The 17,230-nt window shown below is 59.6% G+C and overlaps 2 protein-coding genes across 2 annotated transcripts; both read right to left on the minus strand.

Moving 5' to 3' along the window:
• Positions 1-1,975: 1,975 nt before the first annotated feature.
• Positions 1,976-12,876, minus strand: ZNF865 (zinc finger protein 865). Its single transcript, XM_047094337.1, is given in 4 exon segments — positions 1,976-5,697; positions 5,746-5,818; positions 5,820-6,748; positions 12,798-12,876. Coding segments are annotated over 3 exon segments (3,171 nt in total). The 5' UTR covers positions 6,722-6,748; positions 12,798-12,876; the 3' UTR covers positions 1,976-3,501.
• A 1,318-nt stretch (positions 12,877-14,194) lies between these two features.
• On the minus strand, positions 14,195-16,925 carry ZNF524 (zinc finger protein 524). Its single transcript, XM_047094293.1, has 2 exons — positions 16,844-16,925; positions 14,195-15,256 (listed from the first exon to the last, which is right to left on the minus strand). Exon 2 carries the CDS (start codon positions 15,215-15,217, stop codon positions 14,426-14,428), a length of 792 nt encoding a protein of 263 aa, XP_046950249.1. The 5' UTR covers positions 15,218-15,256; positions 16,844-16,925; the 3' UTR covers positions 14,195-14,425.
• Positions 16,926-17,230: the final 305 nt, after the last annotated feature.

Here is a 17,230-nt window from a genome sequence, read left to right on the forward strand (position 1 = left end):
GAGGGGGTGGGTGGGAAAAGGAGGCAGGAGAAAGGAGATGGGGGTAGAGGTGAAAAGAGCTAACAGTGATGGCCATGAGCAGCTAGTACAGGAGAACAGGTTTCGGGACACCCACAAACCCATACAGCACCTCCATGAGACTCAGAAAGGCACAGACACAGACCTGTGGATGCCCAGGTATGTGTGAGGAACACAGGCTGGTTTTCACTGCCCAAGCTGCCTGCTCGTTCGGTTGTCCTCATGCAAGACACAGTTTGTCCCCACAGAGCCTGGGCACCATAGAGGGTGAGCCAGGGTCGAATGGAAGGGGCAGAACTGGGGTCAGTCCTTCATCTACAGAACCCTGGACTATCTTGGGGGCCTAGGGTGGACCAGGATGGAACCTTTTGCCTACCTCACTGGATTGCACTGAACCTGGGATGCCTACCCACCCTCAGGCAGAAGACACCTGCCAGGTCCTCCATGAAGAGACTCTGGGATCCCATCACCTCGAAGCCAGAGGGTCCCCAAGTCCTAGCTGAGAGCACTTGAGCCTCAAGGATGTAAGCATGACCCTAAGGATCTTGACTCTAAGAGTTGCTCCCTGCTCCCATGGTGGGCCCTCCTTAACCCACTGACTCTGAGGCAACAACATTACAACAGACAGCAAACAGCCACCTAATACCCCCATCATAGGCCTTTAGGTTCAGAGCCCATGGCCCCCAGGGCTACAGAGTAGCCTCAGTTTTCTCTGATCTCCTCCACTCCCTGTTTGAAGCAAACAGCTTACTGCCTGACCCAGTGCTATCCCACGGAAGTGTTGGGGAAGGCAGCACGGTGGGCTGGCCTGTGTACGGCAGGTGTGGAATGAACTGAGTCACCGTGGCGGGGGCAAAAGGAGGACCTGGGAGCTGGAGGTGGGGAGCCTCCAGTTCTCCTATTAAAGGACTTTCTGAAGGCTCTATGTCAGTCTTGTGTTTCGGGGGTGGGAGTAGAGGGTCCACACTGTGGTCTTGCCAGGAGCAGTGAACTGCAGATCTCTCTCCAAATCTCTGTTTCCTCATCTTTACGATGGGGGTGGACAGTGTCTGGCTCTTCAGAGATGTTGTGTGCTTCACCTGTGGGAATGGGTATCAGGGGAAGTTTGACAAAATGAAGGGACTCCAGTGATCAGTATATTTATCAACGAGGGAGAGCCCCGGATTTGCCCACCTTCCTCTTTGCCCGGCATCTCCCCCAAGATAGCCCTTCGAGAGGTCAGAGCACCAACAGAACTCATTCTGTTTTCTCCAAAGAAACACCTGTGTTTCCTGTCACTGGCCTCACCACCCAAGCTAGAGACCTGGGCAGACTCTTTAAATCGTCTTGATCCCTCATCCACTTATCTAATCCCTGCCTTCATCCTTTCCCCGCTGTTGAGCTGGTTAAGTATCTTTGGAATCTAAACACTTTCATTGTCACTACTCTTGTGGGCCAAGCCAACAATGATCCCACATTTGATGAGCCACGCGGCAGCACGGGCTCCTCCAAAAACACAGATCCCCACCTTGTTACCAATCCACTACTCCTTGTAGCTTCAAGATGGGATCGAAAGCCTGAATGCCTGTAGGCGCTGGGTGGCAATGTAAATGTATGAGGGAGGTGGCTGGGTGAGACGGGAAAGTGCCAGCACCAGGGAGGGAAAATGGCAGAATTTGGTGGCAGATTAGAGAGAGGGCAATGGTTACTCAGCTCTGGGAGAGTGCAGACCGGGTTGCTAGATCTCCCCAATTTTTCAGAAGTTGCATTAGTTCATATTATGCAAAATCCTTTGATTTTCAAATGTCGGCAACTAAGTCAAACTTTATTATTAATTTTTTAATGCATGGGCTAAACAAAGCATGTCAGTGGCTTGCGTCCAACAGCTGCCAGCTTCCGGCCTCTGGCCTACAAGATCATCCAAGCTCTACTGTTTGGAATTCAAAGCCCTTCAGGATGCAGCCTCCCACACACCACCCCCCCCCCCCCAGCCATACTCCTCACTGAAATTCTCTGTAACAGCTGGGTTCAGTTAAACACACTCAACCCTCCACCCAGAATTCTGTGCCCACTTTACCTGGCAAGCTTCTGTGGCTTGTTATTGTTCAGGCGTTACTTTCTCCTCCAGGGAGCTTGGCTACCCCCCAGTCTCACAAAGCGACTCCTCCATGCTCTCTGCCCTCAGGGATAATTCTGTGGACGTTTTGTGGTGTGGCTGTGGGTCCGTGGGACTTTTGGACCCTGGGGCCCTGGCACAAGGACTCTCTCAGTCCAGGTCTTCGGCATTGCCATAGGTTGGCCACACTAGGTTGCTGCGCCGGAGTGGGTCAAGCCGAACCTGCCCAGGCCGTGCCCCCGAACCAGCTTTGTCTTCCAGTCCCGGCACTGAGCACCCTGGGCCTGCAGTCCCCATTCTACTGTGGATTTGCTGGGAGTCCCTGGAGCCTCTTTCTTCTCCAGGACCTCCGCCTCCTCTTCTGACAGATGGGATAACAACACAGAGAGCACATAGCTGGGTCACTGTTCCAACAACGGAAGTGAGCGCCGTGGAAGGGCTTTTGAAGCCCCTCCCAATTATCCTGGACAGATGGGTGCGATGGACGAGGGGTCTGTGCGACGTGGGAACACAGGGGTTCTCCTCCATTGAAGGCAAGGAGCGTGTCCAATTCATGTTTCCCCGGTGTCCAGCGAAGGACCCAGCAGACGTTGGGGGGTGGGGGAGGGCTTCTGGAAATGTGGGCCAGGCGAACAAACGCCAAAAACATCTCAAAGGGGGAAGGAGTCCAGGCACACTGTGAGTTTCCGAGAACAGAAACTTACCTGTCTTGTTCATCTCCCTTTGCCCAACGTGCAGACCGAAGCTTGGATACGGTAAATCCTCAGTAATTATCATTTGGATGAGGCAAAGCAGAAAGCCTGAGGGTGAGACAGAGGGTGTCGGGGAATCGAAATCCCTGGGAAACAAAAGTTCTCAACTTTGTCAGCGCTTAATCCCCTCTCCCTGGGATACAAGAAAGGACTCCGGTGGCCCTGTTGATACGATTTATTATTCTCCGCTCTGTACAAGCCGCGTCTACCACCCCGCCCCCACCCCCACAATCCAAAAGAGCACCCAGTCCCCCTTGTGCCCCCCCAACTCCACGCATACTCGGTTCCAGCCAGATCCCAAAGGAATGGGGAAGGGCAGTTCAGACCCACATCCTCCACCAAAGCTTATCGGGGGACAGAATGCTGCTGGGGGAGGGGGCGCTGATGAAGGTTACAAAACGGAGTTGGACGGAGGGTCAAGTTCAGTGTCTGACGGGCTGAGGGGAGGGCCAGAGACGTCCGGGACCGGAGTCTGTGCGGCATGAGCCTGCAAGGAGGCTAGTCTGTCCGAAGTTCTGAAGGATGGCTGGGCAACAGCGAGGAGGGGTTAAGAGTCTGATCAGCAACTGGAGAGAAGGAGGGGAGGGGTTGAGAGGGGACATCTGATTGGAGTGGCGGATGGGAACCCTCTCCTGGTCAGGCATCTTTTCCGGCCAAGGCGCCCGCCCCTGCCCCAGGTCCCCCGAGGCCCTCGGCTTTGTGCGCCAGGCGGTGTTTCTTGAGGCCATAGGTGTTGGCGAAGCCCTCCCCACAGGAGGAGCAGCGGAAGGGCCGTCCGCCCTGGTGCGCCGCCAGGTGCTTACGGAAGTAGCCGGGGTCCTTGAAGGCCTTGAGGCAGGCAGGGCAGCGGAGCTCGGGCCGCGGCGGCTCGTGGGCGCGCTGGTGGCGCAGCACCGAGCTCAGGTAGAAGAAGCCCTTCCCGCAGTGCTCGCAACGGTAGGCGCGCTCCCCCAGGTGCAGCCGCTGGTGCTCCAGCAGGTTGGAGCGGTAGCGGAAGGTCTTGCCGCAGGCGCCGCAGCGCTGGGGCCGGGCCACGGCGTGCAGCCGCCGGTGCTCCGCCAGGCTGGACGACTGCGCGAAGCGCTTGGCGCACACGCCGCACTTGAAGGCGCGCTCGCCGGTGTGCACCACGCGGTGCTGCCGCAGGTACCAGGAGCGCAGGAAGCCTCGGCCACACACGCCGCACCGGTAGGGCCGCTGCTCCGTGTGGCAGCGCTGGTGGCGCATCAGCAGGGCCGCCTCCCAGAAGCGCTTGCCGCACACCGGGCAGCGGAAGCCCCGCTTCTGCCGGTGGCTGCGGCGGTGCAGGAGCAGGTCGTAGGCACCGGCGAAGCTCTGGCCGCAGAGGCCACAGCCTAGGGTCCGCCGCACCAGGTGCACGTACTTGTGAGTCACCAGGCCCAGGAAGTGTTTGAAGCTCTGGCCACACGTGGCGCAGCTGAAGCGCTCAGGGCCCGAGCTGGCACCCCCGCCGCTCCCCGCCACCGCCGTCCCGCTGGCGTCGTCACCCCCGGACACCCCCGCCAGGGCAGCCACGGCCGCCCCCACCTCTCCCGCCAGCCCGTTGTCCAGCACGCTGGCCGCGTCGGCGCTGCTGGAGCCATCCGGGGGTTGGGGACCCCCGGGTGTGGGCGGGAGCAGGCGCTCGGGGGCAGCCTGGTGGACCAGCTTGTGCCACATGAGATTCTCGATGAAGCCGAAGGTCTTGCCGCAGGCATCGCAGCCGTACGGCTTCTCCGCCATGTGGGCCTCCTTGTGGCTCATCACGTGGAAGAGATCCGGGAAGTGTTCGCCGCAGTCCGAGCAGGCATAGCTCAGGGCATCGGCGGCCCCGGCAGAGGCGGCCGAGGCGCCCGGCCCACAGGCCCCGGGCGCACCCTGCGTGGCCGGGAGGCCCGCAGCCCCAGCCAGGGCGCAGGGCAGTTGGAGGCGGTGCACCTGGCGGTGGCGGGTGAGGCTCTGAGGGTAGCCGAAGACCTTGCCGCACAGCTCGCACTTGTAGGGCCGCTCGCGGGTGTGCACCACGTGGTGCTTGCTCAGGTGGAAGGACTCCCGGAAGCGCTTCCCGCACACGGGACACTGGTGGGGCTTCTCGCCGGTGTGGATGCGCTCGTGGCGCTTCAGAGTCTCGCGTCGCCCGAAGCCCCGCCCGCAGATGCCGCAGCAGAAAGTCTTTCCGGGGACGCTGGCGCCCGCGCCGCCCGCCGCGCTGGTGCCAGCCCCGCCGAGCAGCAGCGGGTGCGCCCCCAAGAGCGGGACGGGCACGGCGCCGTACACCACGGCCGCCGCGGCCGCCGCGGCCTTCTCGCTGTCCGTGGCCGGAGGGTCCGGGGGCAGGAGGTAGGGGCCCGCAGGGAAGGCTGGCGGGGGCTGCGCGACCGCGGCCGCCGCGTCCTTGGGCGCGTCCGGGGCGGTGGCGGGCGGGGCGTGCGCCGCCTTGTGGCGGAGCAGGCTCTGGGGCGCCGAGTACGACTTGCCACACAGGTCGCAGGGGTACACGGGCCGGGGTCCCGCCGCGCCCGCGCCCGCGTGGGCCGCCTGGTGCTTGAGCAGGTAGGCGGCGTCGCGGAAGGCCTTCCCGCAGACGCCGCACGGCAGGCGCAAGAGGTCGGCAGAGTGCGTCTTCACGTGCCGCTTGAGGCTCTCCCTGCGGTTGAAGCTCTTGCTGCACACGGAGCAGGAGAAGGGCTTCTCGCCGGTGTGGATAATCTGGTGCTGGTGGAGGTGGCTGGGCTTCTTGAAGACCTTCCAGCACAGCGGGCAGGCAAACGGGCCCTCGCCGCCCCCCGCCGCGGGAGGGGGCACGCCCACCCCGGCGGGGGCTCCGGCCGCCTCCGCCACGCCGGAGGCCACGGCGGCTCCGGCTCCGGCGGCGGCTGCGGCGGCGGCGGCGGCGGCGGCTGGGGGCGGGGCGGGAGGGCCGGAGGGCACGGGGGTGGGGGCGGCGGGGGGGGGCGCCGGCCGCGGGCGCCGGCAGGCCCAGCGGCGGGAGGGGCGCCCCGGGCTGCGGCGGGCCCCCGGGAGCGGGCGGCACGTCCTTGTGGCAGCGGCGGTGGCGGATGAGGCTGGACACGTGGTTGTAGGTGCGGCCGCAGACGCCGCACTCGTAGGGCCGCTCGCCGGAGTGCACCAGCATGTGCTGCACCAGGTGCGAGGACTGCTTGAAGGACTTCTGGCACACGCCGCAGGGGAAGCGCCGCTCCATCAGGTACTTGAGCCTCCGGAAGTAGCCCTTGTCGTCCTTGGCCGGGTCGCAGGCCGCCGCCCCTGCGGCGGGCCCCGGAGGGGTCTGTGAGGGGGCGGGAAGCGGCCCCGGGGTCCCGGTGGGAGAGGCCAGCCCCGGGGTCACCCCCGGCCCGGTCGCGGGCCCTCCGCGTTTCAGGTTCCCAAAAAGGTGCTGGTGTCCAGACAGGTCGACGATGCCCCACTGCGGGGCGGGGAAGGCAGCATCAAATAGGGGGGGCGGAGGGGGCCCGAAGGCGGGCGGCAGGGGCGGGTCGGGCTTCTTGGCCTGCGAGGACGACGACGACGACGAGGACGACGACGAGGACGACGACGACGAGGAGGACGAGGACGAGGACGGCGCCTCCGCCTTGGGTTTGAAGGTCGCCTGGGGCGGGTAGTCGTACTGGGGCGGAGGGGGCTGGGGCGGGGGCTGGGGCGGCGGCCCGGGGGCGCAGGGCAGGGCGGCCACCGCCTTGGCGTGCTCCCCGTACAGTTCCATGGGCTCGAAGCGCTGGTGGTTGAGGAACTCCAGAAAGTCGAAGGGGTAGCTCTGGAAGTGAACCCCGTCCTCGCCCCCTATGCCGCTGCCCCCACCGCCCCCGGCGGCACCGCCCGCTGCGTTTGCCTCCATCTCGGGCGGGGTGGGCGACGGCAGAGCCTGTGGAGAAGAGGAGAGGGCTGAGGAAAGGGGACCGGGCGCCGGAAGTCTTGGCCATCCGCCGGAGCCACAGTCTGCCTCCCAGCCTTGCTCCTCTCGGCCCCCCGCCCCTCCAGCGCACAGGGCAGCCCCCCTCCTGGCTCCAGCGCACCACAGACGCCCTGCTCAGCCGTCCACCCCTTGCTGGGGCCCCTTTGCTCCTGCCCTCCCATCCCTTCCACGTTCCCGTTGTTTCTGGGGTCTTCCCACATCCTTTCTCCCCATCCCCCAGGCCCTCAGCTCCGCACCCCCGATCATTCTCCCAGCACCCCTTGCCTCTGGTGGCAGTCCCCTTACAAACTCTTGGGTATCAGCACCGTGTCCTACCCCCCTCTCCAAAACACACACACACACACACACACACACACACACACACACACACACACGAGCCCCGTTCTCAATCCCCTCAGGTTTTGCCTCTAAAACGATAAGAGGGTGGACTCTAGAGCTCGAGTGCCAGATAGGAATCTGAGCCCCACCACATTCCAGCTGTGTGACCACAGACAAGTTCCTGAACCTCTCTGTGCCCGGATTTCCACATCTACGCACAGAGGTGACAAAGCACACCCCTCCTGCTCAGGGTCGATGTGAGGCTCCAGCAAGCAAATAGCAGGCCTCCGGGTGGAGGCTTCCTGGCACTTTGCAAGCATGCGGTAAGTGGTATTATATCGATACCCTCTCAGCACTGGCAGTAGATAAAGTCAAGACAGACCAAGAGAACTGGAATGAAATCAGTGTTGGGGAGGGCCCTATTCTTTTACTACAAGGTGTTTGCCTGGAAGAAGCAAGTTACACCGGGAGGCCTGGCACTGAGAAGGCAGCCTGACGCAGCAAGAAACAGGTGGGCACTGCACCTGGGCAGACCTGGGTTCACATTCCCTCTCCTTCCCGAACCTCGCTTTCTCCATTTCTACGAGGAGGCGGTAACCCCTAGGCTGCAGGGGGAATTTAGGGAGCTCACTCTGCACGGAAGGAAACATTATGTGTACCTTCGGTGACATCACACACCTGGGGGACCCCGACAGCAGATGCCCAGGGGGTGCAGGTCTCCGTCCTCGCCCCAGGTGGGGATTTCCCTGCCTCCTGTGCAATGGCAGTCAGTCTCTGGGCACCTCCTTTACAGTATTTGTCATCCCAGAAGGCAGGTGTCCATATCTGCGCCCCGGCCCCCACCAGAACCTCAGCTCCTACAATGGACTTTTGAACCTGAGCCACCCAGGGGGCCGGGGAAACACCTCCACCAAGTCCACGGACAGTCAGTGGGAGAAGAGCCCCCAAGGTGTAGCATGCTTCTTGTCCATAATCCCTGGCCCATGGGGGCCTGGCTCTGTGCCCACAACAGGGGTCAGCGATGCCTACCAAGGCCAGGGCCCATCTGCCCCCAGCCAGCCAGCTGGCTCTCTCCCCTCCACAGGTGAAAGGTGAGTGTCTCCTCCACTCCTCCGCCAAGAGGTCGGTATTTTTAGCCTCTAGCTCCGGGTGTCCTTGGACGAGACTCAACATCCCATGCCCTTCACACCCCCTCTGGTTAATTTGCTCTCCAGAAGGAACAAAGGCATGGCTGCAGTGGTGGTGGGAGCCTGTGGGGGAAACCTAAACCCGGGAGACCGGGAGAGTGGGCTGGGTGGGCAGAAAGCACATGGTAGAGGAGTGCAAGGGGCAGGGGAAGGAGGTGTCTTAGGGAAGAAACCACCGCCCTGGCTTGCCTCCATCAGGGTACATATTAATAACAGCTAATGTTGACTGGGCATTTCCTACAAGCCCAGTGTGCTCCCAGCACATTATATATGTTAACTCAATCCCCCCAAAATCTATGAGACTATGACATAGGGACTATTATCCCCATTTGACAAAACAGAAGCACAGAGAAGTCAAGTAAATTGCCCAAGGTCACAGAGCAAGTCTGCGGCTCAGCCTCCCCACTTCCCCCACCAGGTTGTTTGTTTCCTAAGGTGGACAAAGGTGGGGTGGACTGTGGGGCCTGGAGCCTTACTGGGGGGTGTTACCTAGGTGATGGGAGTTTATGTAGGGGGCTGGGTGGGAGGGGAAGGGGGTGTCTGTCTTGAACGGATGGAGCAGTGATGTGGTAAGTCTATTCCTCAGATCTCAAGGTTCAGTCCTGTGCCTGCTTCAGGTCCCTGTTCAGATGTCCTCTCCATCCTACCCAATCCTCCCTAACCCCTCATCTTGCTGCATTTTCTCATCACTGTCACTGCCACCACTTGCTGTGTGTATTTCTTTGACTGTGTGTTTACTGTCTGGCATCCCCACCTAACAGAATAAGGATTTGGTCCGTCTTGTTTGCCGCTGTGCCCCCAGCACCGAGCACAGCACCCAGTATGGTGTGGTTGTTTGGTAAGTATTTGCTGATATATGGGACTTAAACAGCACCCTCCTAAATCACCAGCAGACCCACCAAGAAACCACAAGAAACAAGGAACCCCGGATGAATAAATATGAAAACACAACGTACCAAAACTTAGAGAAGATGCAGCCAAAGTAGGGCTCAGAGGTAAACTGATAGCCTATACTGATAAGTGTTTGTTAAATGAGCAAAGGAACAAGACTGAGCTGACCAGAACCCCCTGAGGGAGGGAGGGGGACGTTTAGCAGAGATGGAGTTGACACGGGGTGGAGGTCCCCAGAAGAAGGAATTCAAGGGCGGTGATGCTGTAAGGAGGGACCCAAAGGCGAGTGGGAAGATGTGAAGGGCTACTGCTGTGAAGAGCAGGGAGGAGCCCTGGGGGATGGAAGTGATCAGGCTCCCAGTATTTCCACTGGGAAATAAGAGGCATTTCCTCTTTCAGGGGATCCCAGCCTTAAATCGGTGTCTTTCTAAGGGGAGACGCATCCTATGGAGAGAAGCATGATGGGGGCATGTCCCAAGGGGACAGCAACTGCACTCGTAATCGTAACAGCTCATGTTTGTGTTTATTGTTCAACCAGTTTGAGGTGCAGCATCGTGAGGCCTCACGATGGTCCTGTACTGTTACCAGCTCCATTTTGTAAGTGGGAAAACTGAGAAAGGGGGGGTCATGTCCCCAAGGTCACATAGCCAGTCGAGGGGAAAGTAGGTGTTAGATTCCAAATCTCTCTGATACCAGGACCTGTGGGCCATTCTGCTACAACAGGTTCGACTTGGGATGAAGCTGTACTCTGTTAATAACGGTAACGTGGACACATGTACCGCGTAACGTGACGTGCTTTCTACCTGCCTAGCGCTCTTCTAAATCCTTCAACGAATCTTCCTACTGAGTCAAGAAGATGGTGACCACCATCAACTCTGTTTCACAGAGGAAGAGACTGAGGGCCGGAGACATAAATTCATCTCCTAATGTCATACCAGTAACACGCCGTGGCAGAGCCAGGAATAGCAGGCAGGCAGCAGGGCTCCAGGGTGCGTGCTGTTACCCACTACAGCATGCTGTCTTTCAACATTCTCTCTCCAAAATAAAGGAAGGCCCCCCACTCTGCCTTATACTAGAAATACACTTCGCCGCACCCACGTCCTTGATACCCGAGCCCAGAACCAGCCACCAGGATCTTCTGAACGCTAATAAGCACTGTACTATGTATCTTATGTGGTTTGTCTCCAACTTCCTAACACACTCATCAGATAAGCATTACTATTATTCTCATTTAACAGACGGGAGGACTAAGGCCAAACCACGTCCCTCCTCTGTTCAAACCCTGCAGTGACACCCATCCCACTTAAAGTCAAAGTCTCTATGATGACCTACATACCCTCCGTGGCCACCTGGCTGCTCCTCCGACATGCCAGCATTCCTACCCCAGGGCCCTTGCACTGGCTGTTGCTTCTGTCTGGAATCCTCTGATTGCTATCTCTATACCTCTCTCTCCCTCACCTCTTTCACACCTCTGCCCAAAGGCTGTCTCCTCAGTGAGGCTCTCCATGGCCCCTGTAACCTGTCATCCACACCAACATTCGGCTCTTCCCAGCCTGCTTTGTTTCTGTCCTTACCTGTCAGCATCACCCGATAAACCACATATTCTGCTTGTCTTGTTGTTGCTGGCCTCCCCCTCTAGAAGGTGGGCTCCATACAGGCAACGATTTTTACCTGTTTTGTTCACTGTTCTATCCCAGGACCTAGAACAGTGCCTGTCTCCAAAAATATTTATGAAATAAGTGAATGAATGAGGCTAGGAAAAGAGGGAGTGGTTTGCTCAGAGATATGAACACAGTGGAATCCTGGACTCACCCTCTTAACCACTTCACTCTTGGGGGCAGCTGCTAAGAGCAGCCCCCGGGTGGCCACAGTTGTCCAGGAGGGTCGGGATTTACACAGAGGTGTGTGTGTGGCTTTGGGGGGCGACAAGATGACAATGGGAATCTTTTGAAGAAGGCCTTTTTGCCACCCTCTTCTGTGACCATACCCTGATCCTGCTGTATTTTATACACACACACACACACACACACACACACACACATTTTGTTTTTTAATTGTCCCATCAGCTAGCATATGCGCTCCATGAGGGCAAGGGTTTTTGTCTGTTTGGTTCTCTACTGCATCCCCCATGTGTAACAGATCCTCATCAAACACTTGAACAAATGAACGAATGAACAAATGAAGAACAGTATGGGCTTGGTAGAGCTGACAAAGGCGAGAAAATTGATCACAGTGCCCTTATCCCCAATGCCCTAAGACATCAAACCCTCTCCCTCTTGTTCTCTTCCTCTGCTCCAACCTCACTGGCTTCCCTGATACTCCTCCACTCACCATGATCACGGCCACCTCAGGACCTTTGCGCTTGCTATTCTCGCTGCCTGAAACCGTCCACCCAGATCTCTACATGGCTAAGTCACCTCTGCTAATTCAGTTTTCACCTCTGAGGTAAACCATCGGGCTCTGGGAGAACCCAGAAAACAGGATTTATCTTATTCGTTCACTTGTGTTTGAACTCTCTCAAGTAGACTGTAAAACCCACAAAATGAAAGACCATGTGTATCTCTCTCCTTCACCACTGTATGCCCTGTACCTAGAACAGTGAATGAATGAATGAATGAATGAATGAACACACGCCTGGGGAAAAAAAGAGGTCAGGCCATAGTAAAGATGGGGGTCTTCTCTAGGGCGTCCAGCAGGATGAAATGAAGCTGGGTGCGAAGCGGGAGAGGTTAACGCCACAGGAAGAGGTGGTCTGAGAGGGAGAGGCTCACTGTGGGGCACTGCTCTGTGGGAGGACTGGGGACAGGACTGGGGACCTGGCTTGGGGAGAGGAGGGAGGTACAGCAGAAGTGTTTCATTGGAGCCTGGAGCTAAACAGGCAGCTGTTTCCACCTGAATGGGGAGAGGATGTGGGTGTGAGAGCAGAACTCTAGAGGGAGCTAGCTGTTCTATGGGGAGGGGGGGCAGGGGGGGGAGGGTTGAAAGGGGTATTCTCAACCACTACGGTACCGGGTGGGGGGGGGGGTGGCAGAAGAAAAAAAAAAGGTATTTTTTGCTGCAGACCAGAATGGAAAGTATTTTTACATCGGGAGGAGGTGGGGGGGGGTGGGGGGGTGGGGAGTGGAAATGTGGGAGATTTGGGGGCTGTTGTGTGTGGACAGAGATAAGAGGGGCAGTTCTGCAGCGAAGCACTAATGCAACACTCTTTGGAGGCAGCCTATAGGGAATACTAACGGAGGGTTCACGGGCAGCTGCCCTCCATGAAGGAAGGCAGCGCTGGTGGCATTTGGGGGGCTGTCCTGGAGGCAGCAATGACGAGGGTTACGCAGAAGCGATCCTATGAGAAAGCATTCATGGGGGCCCTGGCAGCAGTTTAAGGGATCGCCACAAATAAGGACGCTTTGGCAGCCGTCCTGCATGGGGGCGTTAATGGGGCAGATGTCTGGAAGGGTCTTATGGGGGAGCAGTGACTGGGGGGACCCCTGGCGAGGGCCCGGCGGGAGAGGCACTGACGGGGACGTTCTGGGGACCAGAGCGGGCCAGGGCGGGACCCCCCGCCCCCGTTGCCCCCGGGTCCCCGGGCCACGCGCCCCGTCACTCACCGGCGCAGGGGTCTCCGCCGGGAGGAGGCCGAGGAGGCGGAGGAGGCGCCGCCGCTCCGGGGAGACCCGAGGGCCCGACCGGAAGTGCCGCCCCCTCCCCCTCCCCGGCAGCCCCGCGCCGCCCGCCTGCCCGCCCGCCCGGAAGCGGAAGTCGCGCCCGTCTCCGAGGCGCCGGCGTGGAGGAGCGGAAAGAGGAGGCGGTGGCGGCGACCGGGAAAGAGAAGTGCGCCTGCGCACTGGCTCGGGGACGCGGACGGGGAGAGCCTAGGCCGCTTCCGGTAGGCGAGCTAAGCAACGTGCGCCTGCGCCCTGAGCCCCCGCCTCCTAGGGCACAGCCCACACGCTCCGGACATCCGGTTAAGCCACGCCCCTCGCGTAAATCTGGCGTGTAAGCCCCGCCCCCATTCTGAACCACGCCCGTTTTGTAACTTAATTATTTAAGCCCCGCCCACTGCCTTAAAATCTATCCTCCTCGCCAAGCACCCACGATTTTTCTCCTGTTCTTACCCACCTCCAAGTCCCCAAGAACTCCACCTATCTCCCCTCAGCCCCGCCCACAGCCCAACACTTTCTTCTTAGCAGTGCCCCCCAGAGGTTTTTAGGCTGCACCAAGCCCCCTGTGTTAGCCCAGCCCCTTCCTACTAAGCGCCCTTCGTCTCAGGCACTTCCCTTCCTTAGGTCTTATTTAGGTACCCCCTCTGTCACCTGTGCCTGAATAACAGTCATGCCCCCCTCACAGCACCTTCTCTTCACAGTTACATCCCGTCTGTCCCAACACCTTGCTCTCCTGCAGTTCCCCCTTGAAACGTCTCCTCTCAGATAAACCCTATTCATATGGCCTCTAAATCGTTTCCACCTTCTGCCTGCCAACCCTTAAACCAAGTCAAGCCCCACCCTTGTTCTCAACACCTGCCCCCTAAACCCCGCCCACAATGCTCATCAGCCTCACCCCTTAGCCCCAACCCCGCCCCCTGCTTCCCTAGCCCCGCCCCTCCTGGCCACACCTCTTATCTACGTAAGCCTTACCAAAGTTGTCAATTCTGCTCACAACCCTCAACTCGGTTTTTCCTTAGTGTCAGGACAAAGTGATGGAGCAAAGTAGTGGGGGCAGAATTTACAAGAATACGGCTGGGATGGGGGATGGGGACCTAGATCACATTTGCACAGAGGTTCAATGTTTTACTTAGAGTGGATAGTTACAGGGAGCACTTTGGGGTCTGCTGGAGCTGGGAGAGGGGGCAAAGCCTTCCTCCAAGCCAGCCCATAGTGGCAAGCTAACAAGGCACATGACATGGGGTTCTCCCAAATTCGATGCACTCCTATCAGGGTGGCATAGCGACCAGAGGACATTTGAAGGGAGGGCCAGCCCTGGTACCATCACTGAATACACACAGGAAGCCAGTAGGCAGATATTTATTTCCAAGGCCCCTGCCTCCAGGGGCCTGTCAGTCCGGGGGAGGGTGGCGGAAGGCAGCAGGACCCAGGAGTTTAGGTCCTCACCCTCAACCCCCTCCCACAACGGGAAGACCACCAGGTATGAGGGCGTCCCAGCTTTCCTGCCCAGGCTCAGCACCAGCTGAACTCCCAGCTCTAAACCTGGCCTGGGGACAGGTGGCCCAGGGTGTGGGTCAAGCCAGCTCTTTGCCCTCCGGCTCCTCCACCCCCTCTTCAGCCCCTGCCGTAGCCGGAATGCCCTCGTCGTCCCACGGTGGTTCGGGCCCTGGGTCCGGGGAACACAGGGGTGCCCCCATGGCCTCGGGGTGCTTGCGTTTGGCATGGCGCCGGAGCGTGTTGGCCTCCGTGAAGCGCAGCCGGCAGACAGGGCACTGGTAGGGGCGCTCCCCGGAGTGGACACGGTGGTGGTGGGCCAGCTCACCCGCCTCGCGGAAGCGACGAGGGCAGAGTGGGCAGCGGAAGGGCCGCAGGCCGGCATGGATGTTGCAGTGCCGCCGTAGGTGGCTGGACCGCTTGAAGGTCTTGCCGCAATCCTTGCACTCGTGCGGCTTCAGCTCTGAGTGCGAGATGCTGTGGCGTTCCAGGTCGGAGAGGTAGGGGAAGGCCCGCAGGCACACCGGGCAGAAGTGCGGGGCCTTCTTGGGGCCGGAGCCCTCAGGCAAACCAGCCGCTGACCCCTCAGAGACTGTATAGGGCACACCCTGATCATCGATCAACAGGAGGTCGCTGCCACCGCCGCTGCCCACAGGGGCTGTCACCCCCTGTGCCAGCGGGGGCTCCTGCCCTGACTTGGGGGGGCGGCCCCGCTTGCGAGGGAGGGCGGCCTTGAGCGTCCGATTCGAGGAGGTGGCCCCCCCAGGGCGCCGGCCTCGGCGGCCCCGGGGAACAGGAGGAGGTAAGGCCAGAGGTTTCTCTTCCTCCCCGGGCAAAGGCGAAGGCAACGGGTCTGGGCTGGGGGTGTCCATTGAGCAGTGGGGGGCTTGGGTCTGGGCACTGGAGCCGGGCTAAGAGGAGAGAGGGGGCAGCCGTCAGTGCAGGGAGGGTCTGAGTCATCCCTTGTCCCCCAACACCTCGCCCATCCCTTGGTCTGAGTCTCTCGACCTGGGCATGGCCAACATTCACCTGGACAGTTATAGCTACACTGGTGGGTAAAATAGCAAGATAATTCCAACCATTGGTAAAAAGACACTACCTTTAGCCACACAGGTGTCTCCTAAGCCTCCCTCACCCCCTTCCTAGAAGTTCAGAGTCATCTTGAATCAAAATAAAGGAAAATCTTCATAGGAGGATAGGATAGAGTCCAACTAAGGGTATGGGCCAGTATTGCGATCCTCAAAACAAAGAGCCCATCAAACCTGAGCCATGGAGGCCCAGAAATGTTTTGTCCCGCTTCTGTTTGGCAAAGTGGGAGGAGTGTGGGAGTTCAGGACTGGGAGAAGACAGGGACTGGTGGTCCCAGGTGATGTTTGGCCCCAAGTCGTGGGTGAAGAAATATATGGGAACTGTTAAGGCTCCCAACTCACAGGGTCTGGGTTCAACTCCTGAGTCTGTCACTCACTCTCTGTGTGGTCTGGGGCAATTATTTCTCTGAGCCTCCGTTAAGCCTTTTGCAAAATAGGACGAATAGGTCATCTTACTCGCACAGACATGGCATGAGGATAATACACATAAAGTGCTCAGTGCACAGAAGTGCCTAGAAGATATCAGCTAGGCACTCACTGACAGCTAAGCCCCACGCCAACTTAATGAATAATGGTACATCACCCCCATTTTGCAGCTGGGGAAACAGAGGCACAGGAAAGCCTGGTCAGTTGCCCAAGCCCTCTCTGCAAACAAGAGCGGGATCAGGACTCGAACTAGATCTCCAGGACCCCAAAGGCGCAGGGAGTGAGAAGAAATGCACCCAAGGAGACAAGGGGATACCATAGGGTTCCTTACACCTGGGTTAGATCCAGCTCTGCCATTAATTAACAAATGACTTTGCTTTTCTGGGCCAGTTTCCACCTCTGTAAAATGGCTATAGCAAGTTGTCAGTCGGTAATAGTAAGCACTCAGTAAACTACCATCACCACCATGACCTCCATCGACAGAGCATGGGACCATGAGACTAGGGTGTAATTAAGGCGAGAGTGAGGAAGGAAGAGGTGCAGTTAACAGCTGGGGCTGCAGGTGCCACTGGAACAGGCACATACATTGAAGGCCAGAGAGGGGCCACCACTTTTCCACGATCACATGGTTCGCTCCGGTAGGAAGGCCTGGACTAGAACCGGGGTCTCCGGAACAGGGGCCTCGCCCCTTGCCCCTCTGCCACCCCCGTGCAGGCACGCGCCCGGCGGCCCGAGCGCGCGGGGCGGGCCCTGCGGGGGCGGCGGCCAATGAGCGGCGCGCGGGCCGCGGACGGCGAGGGCCTCCAGGAAGGGGGTCTGCGCGCGCGCGCCCGGGCCGACTCCGCGGGGCGCGAGGTCGGCGCGCGCGCTGCGGCGGGCGCGGGCGTAGAAGCAGGTGTGGGGGCGCGCTCCAGGAGCGCGCGGCCCCGGGCCTCCCCTCCCTCCGCTCCCCTCTCCCCGCCCGGACCCCCGCCTCTCGGGTACCTCATTTGCATGTCGCCTGGGCTCGCGAGTGTGCGCGCGCGGGGGCGACGGGGCCGGCGCGTGGGAAGGGGCGGGGGCCAGGGGGCCCTGCCCCTCGGCGGCGCGCTTGGGGACGGCCCCGCCCTCTCCCTCCCCCACTCCCTCTCAGTCGGGCCCGCGCCCGCGGGGAACAAAGAGGACGCGCCGGGTCCTAAGGACCGGTCACGTCCTTGCAGCCAAAACGCGCCTGCGCGCCCGTCGCCTTCGCTGGCCCCGAGCGGGAAATAACCCCACCAACACATTCTGGACCACACAGAAATGTCTTTCCTCCCACAAAGTACCCAGCAGGGTGACCCAATCAAAGGCAGGTACCACAAGGATGAGGAGCGGGAAAATGGCTGTTTGTTC

The sequence above is a fragment of the Lynx rufus genome, unplaced genomic scaffold (genome assembly GCF_022079265.1).
Source record: "Lynx rufus isolate CCGP_SWC_20201006 ecotype Redwood Valley unplaced genomic scaffold, mLynRuf1.p SCAF_39, whole genome shotgun sequence".
NCBI classification, from domain to species: domain Eukaryota; kingdom Metazoa; phylum Chordata; class Mammalia; order Carnivora; family Felidae; genus Lynx; species Lynx rufus.